A 6,000-nucleotide genomic window follows, 5' to 3' on the forward strand; every position below is an offset into this window, starting at 1 on the left:
ACTTAAATATTTTAACACAGAGCTACTTATGTGCCCTTTTCGGCCAAAGAAGATAATTATTCAAGGACTTTCTTGAGTCATTACCCCTCTGTATTACAACAGAGCTGCAGGATCAGGCCATGTAGCCCCATTATAAAGGTATCTGGTAAATGAACATTAGCTGATCACTGCTCTGTGTTAGCCCTGTCTTCACTCACTACAAAGACCAGAAACAAATATCGAGTGATAAGGAAGTTAGCATTCCTTAATGAGGCGAGTCCAGCTTCATGAATGGTGTATTTTTTTTTATTTATTTATTTATTTTTGAGACAGAGTCTTGCTCTGGCACCTAGTCTGGAGTGCAGTGGCTCAGTCTCAGCTCACTACAGCCTTCATCTCCCAGGTTCAAGCGATTCTCGTGCATCAGCCCCGGAGTAGCTGGGATTACAGGCACGTACAACCACGCCTGTCTAATTTTCATATTTTTAGTAGAGACGGGGTTTCACCATGTTGGCCAGGCTCGTCTCGAATTCCTGACCTCAGGTAGTCCACCTGCCTCAGCCTCGCAAAGAGCCGGGATTACAGGTGTGAGCCACCGTGCCCAGCCATGAATGATGTATATTAAATACTAATGCTCTCTTTTCAGGAAGAAGCCAATCCTGCTTGTGCATGGTGATAAGCGAGAGGCTAAGGCTCACCTCCATGCCCAGGCCAAGCCTTACGAGAACATCTCTCTCTGCCAGGTAAACCACTTACTGCCATTGAAGAGCATGCGTAGTCTGAGTTAGAAGGAAACTTAGACATTTAGTCCACCCTCCCACCTAGTACAGAAATCCTCTCTCCAGCATCAGTCATCAACAGATACTTGTCTAGCCTCAGCTTAAACACTTCCTGAGATAGAGCATCCCATTCGTAGTACTCCTCAGGGTTGGAAAGGTTTTTCTTTTTGTGGGCCTGAAGTCTTCCTCCTAATTTCTACTCATTGGTCTTAATTTTCCCCTTCTGGAGCCACACAAATAAGTAAGTCTTTCATCTTACACATGTCAGTGATTCATATATCTAAAGTGATCTGTCCTGTCTCCCTTAGTTTTCTCTCTCTGATTCAAACATTCTCTTTCTTCAGTTTTACTCAGTGTACTATGAATTCTGAGTCTTCCTGCAACCTGCTAGTGCTCCACTGGTTACATGTAGCTTGTCAGTATGCCTGTCGAAACCTGGGTTCCAACACTGAACAGGTCTTCTGGATGCAGTTCAGTGGCTATGGGTTTCTTTTTGTGAGTATCCTGTGAGTGCAACTTAAAACTTGTAGTTTTTTGTGACACCTTATGTAACTTATATTAGCTGCCATTGACACTTCAACGGTAGTCCTTCAACCGTAATTCTTTTTTTTCACATCAGTTGCATGTAAGGTCTGAACAGGAGAGACCTATAGATTTAAAAAACTGTTAGGAAACTATGTGAGTCGTATGCTGTGTATGATCTAAGTCCAATGTGGAGACATTAAATGGTCTTATAACAGGCGTATCCACTTGGTTTGCTAGGACCAAAGCAAAGCAGAAAAGAAAGCTATATTAGTTTGTTCTTGCACCGCTATGAAGACATACCTGAGACTGGGTAATTTATAAAGAAGAGGGGTTTAATTGGCTCACGGTTCTGCAGGCTATACATGAAGCATGGCTGAGGGGGCCTCAGGAAACTTTCAGTTGTGACAGAAGGCAAAGAGGAAGCTGGCACATCTTACTTGGTCGGAGCAAGAGGGAAGAGAAAACGGGGAAGAGCTACATGCTTTTATCAAACAACCAGATATCATGAGAACTCACTGACTATCACAAGAATAGCAAGGAGGAAGTCCACCCCCATGATCCAATCACCTCCTACCAGGCCCCTCCTCCAACATTGGGGATTATAATTTGAGATGGGATTTGGGTGGGGACACAGACCCAAACCATATCAAAGGCCAAAAAACGGTTATTGCCCAGTTTCTTTATATAGTCCCATAATTTTGTTCTAATACTTTGCAGTTAGCATACAGCGTGGCCAGTGAGTCTTGGACTTTCATTAGGACCCATTTATTTAGACTCATCATCCACAAAGATCTTCTATTACACGTGGCATTTTGAGCACGAAACATGCAAAGTAGAAAGGAAAACAAGGAATACAGAAGAATTTCTCACATTTATGATAACTACTTTCTATAGAAATGGTGGTTATGAAGTAGCTGGTGTGATAGTCACCTTTTCCTATTTCTTTTGGCTGTATTAGTTCGTTATGAGAAAACACGAAAGATGCTTTTTATAGCCCTTTTCTTTCCTTATCGTTAGCTTAGTAAAATTGGCAAAAGATTTCTGCTCTGAGTACAGAGACAGAGTGAATTACATACTTTTTGGATTTTTTTTTTCTCATTTTCCTTCTAGTGTCTTTTTTCCCCATCCACAAAGATGTAAGAATTCCAACTCACACTGTATCACTCTTTTTCCAACTATATGTGATATATTTGTATTTTTTTAAGATTAATACAGTACAGGAGCTCAATCTTGTCAGTTTTAAACGTACCTCATAACATTTTCTTTATGATTTAACCCACTGCACTTTATGGAGCTGTCATTTTAAAATGCCTTCTGTCCAACATGGGCTCATCTCATGCCCACAGATGTGCCTTTGCCTAGCAGTTGCCAAAATTCCATTGTTTTGCTTCTATTTCCAGCAACATAAGAGGTTAGATGGCAGTAGGATCGCTCCCATCAAACCTTATAGTGGGCAGAAAGTAAACTGACACAGAAATTCTGAAAACCAGTGACTAAATGAATGGAAATAAAGTCTTTTTCAAATTATTACCTACCTGTACTCGTTTAGGAGAGTGGTTCTTGTGCTTGATAGTGTGCTCCAGGCTGGCCACCAGAGGGCATAGTGAGCCGCTTCTTCCAAACCTCTTGGAAAGAGCTGTAAAGAAGCTCCCAACTCCAGGCTGACGTACAGGATTGTGTCCTTCTCCTGATGTCTTGAAACACCTTTGTACCTTGTCTGTAAGATAAAGTATTTTTCTAGCAACATGGGTCATTTAAACTGAGACACATTAGTCGGTGGCTGCTGACACTCCCATTTTGCAAACGTGGGACCTAAGGGCAGACATTGAGACCTTGTGGTGGTCCAAGTCACATTGCCTGGGCTCAGTCCCGGCTCTGTGTGTGTGTATTAGTGTGCTTGGATGCTATAACGAAATTACCTGGGTGACTTTTCTTAGACTTGGGTCGCTGAAACAACAGGCACTTATTTCTCACAGTTCTGGAAGGTGGGAATCCAGGATCAAGGTGCCAGTCAATTCAGTTCCAGGTGAGGGCTCTCTTGCCGGCTTACAGATGGCCACATTCTCACGGTGTCCTCATGAGAGAGAGGGAAGAAGGCAGATACACAGGCTGTCTGGCAGCTCTTTTATAAGGATACCAGTCCTGTTGGATCAGGATCATCAGGATCCCACCCTTATGACCTCATTTAACCTTAATTACCTCCATAAAGTCCCTCTCTCCAAATAGTCACATTGGAAGTTGGGGCTTCAACATATGAATTTGGTGGGGGACACAAGTGTTTAGTCTGCAACACTTATTCTGGGCTTGTCACTGGCTTGTTACCTAACTTCTTTATCTTTGAAATTGATTGCTGATGCTGTTCATCCTAGAGTTTACTAAAGGATTTGATCCACTAGCCCAGAAACAGCACCCAGTAAACAATATCTGTTGAAGCTATTATCCTTGTTTTTTGTGCTTAGACTTACCCAGAAGCATGTAACTTGTAGCAAACTAAACAAAAGCCAGGTCTCTTCACCATTGTTCTTTCTCAGCTAAATATCATTTTATAGAGTGGCAGTCTTCCTTCTCATTTGGTAGTTTTGAAAACATGAAATAGAGTTCCCTGCACTTTCCTCTGTGGCCAGAGTGCACAGATACATGCTGGTCTGTGAGCATCTCCACTCCAAATAGGGACTGTGTTGTAACTCACCTGTGTATGCCAGTTGCCCGTTACTGCCCCCAGCAAAGTTTCACCCACGTCGTGTGGTAAAGAGGCCGGGGTAGGTAGTGGGGAGAGGTTGCAGTAGTGATTGCTACGATTGTAGAGTGCCTACTGCATGCAGGACCCCGTTCCTCAGCATTTTACATGTGTGAGCTCATTCCTAACAACTCGATCTCAGAATAGTACCGTTTTAAAGAGGAGAAAGCTGAGGCATAGAGTTAGATGTATTTTCCAGGATCGTAGAAAGTTGTGAAGGCAGGATTTAAGCCCATGTACTGCATTCCTAATTGTGAAACTGTTACGGTTATTTAAACTCTTTCATAACCTGCATCTTGTGACATATTCTGCTTAACCAAGATCTGGCATTAGTGGGTATCAGATAAAATGTTTTCTATATACATACCCTCCATTAGTTTGTAAAGGTGTCATTTTATAACATGAAAATGGATTTCATATGTTTTTATTTTCAGCACTTGCTATGCTAATACAAGAACATTTCTATTTTAATTTGACATCCTAAGTCTTTATGTTGCCACCACTTTCAGTGTTTGTTTTTTTTTTTTTTTTTTTTTTTTTTTTTTTTGGAGACAGAGTCTCGCTCTGTCACCCAGGCTGGAGTGCAGTGGCACGATCTCAGCTCACTGCAAGCTACGCATCCGGGGTTCACAACATTCTCCTGCCTCAGCCTCCTGAGTAGCTGGGACTACAGGCGCCCGCCACCACGCCCGGCTAATTTTTTTGTATTTTTAGTAGAGACGGGGTTTCACCGCTTTAGCCAAGATGGTCTCGATCTCCTGACCTCATGATGCGCCCACCTTGGCCTCCCAGAGTGCTGGGATTACAGGCATGAGCCACTGCACCCAGCCTTCAGTGTTTCTTTTAAATATTCTCTGAAAACTGTGTACCATTAATTTCTATATAAGCCAAATATCTAAAACTTTGCATAGAGTCTCACTTGTTTTACTAGTTTTTTGTCAACTACAGAAATTAGGCTTCTCAGTCCTAATTACTGTAATTAAAAATGTAGTGTATATTGAATCATTCTGGGTAACAAAATTTATGTCTTGTTTGTTTGTTTGTTTTCATGAGCGTCCCCAGATACTATTATAAAAGCTGTCTTGTTATTCAAGGGCTTGTCCAGTAGAGGTCAGTAGAAATAGTTTAAAAAAAAAAAGTTGGCCTGATTGCTTTCTAATGTAATTTCCAGTAGATATGGATATTAGTGAGTTGTTTTTAAATAAATGACTTCTTTTTCATCCTAGGCAAAATTGGATATTGCATTTGGAACACACCACACGTAAGCAATTTTTATGAAATGGGGGAACCCCTCAAGCATTGTCATTTGTCCGTTACACGGTTATTCTTAGGAAAGACTGAGCATGGTAGGCCCTCCTCGGATCTAGCATAGTGATGCTTAGCTGAGCCTGGGAGAGTTATTCTTTTATTTAATGCTCTTATAAAAATTATTTGGTCTGTCCTTTTAATTTTCTAGATCAGGAAACTGAGGCCCAGGTTTAGGTATGTGATTCTTCCTTGGGCCAGTAGTGGAGACAGGAATAGAACCTATTTATTCTAACTTTAATTTATATATATATATATGTGTGTGTGTATGTGTGTGTATATATATTTTCAAGACATGGTTTCACTCTGTTGCCCAGACTGGAGTGCAGTGGCATGATCACAGCTCACTGCAGCCTCCAACTCCCGAGCCTAAGCAATCCTCCCACCTCAGCCTCCCGAGTAGCTGGGACAATAGGCACACGCCATCATGCCCAGCTAATTTTTTTGTAGAGACAGGGGTCTCACTTTGTGACCCAGGCTGATCTTGAACTCCTGGGCTCAAACAGACCTCCTGCCTTAGCCTCTCAAAGTGCTAGGATTACAGGCATGAGTCCCTGTGCTGGCATTAACTTTAGCTTTAAATTTGTTCTTGTATGCTCATTGCTAAAATTTACCTTATTGTTTCCTTTGGTCCATTCACTACCACCCCCTAGCCCCTACACACATACTTTTCAG

The 6,000-nt window shown here is 41.9% G+C and overlaps 1 protein-coding gene across 2 annotated transcripts in view; it reads left to right on the forward strand.

Moving 5' to 3' along the window:
• Positions 1-6,000, forward strand: part of TDP1 (tyrosyl-DNA phosphodiesterase 1) — an 88,589-nt gene that overhangs the window by 14,595 nt on the left and 67,994 nt on the right. For both annotated transcript variants that reach the window (XM_011974306.1, XM_011974307.1), the window contains 2 exons: positions 626-722; positions 5,247-5,281. In XM_011974306.1, coding sequence (XP_011829696.1) covers positions 626-722; positions 5,247-5,281 — 132 coding nt within the window. The remainder of the gene's footprint in view (positions 1-625; positions 723-5,246; positions 5,282-6,000) is intronic.

Source organism: Mandrillus leucophaeus, unplaced genomic scaffold, assembly GCF_000951045.1.
Source record: "Mandrillus leucophaeus isolate KB7577 unplaced genomic scaffold, Mleu.le_1.0 Scaffold144, whole genome shotgun sequence".
Lineage (NCBI taxonomy): Eukaryota > Metazoa > Chordata > Mammalia > Primates > Cercopithecidae > Mandrillus > Mandrillus leucophaeus.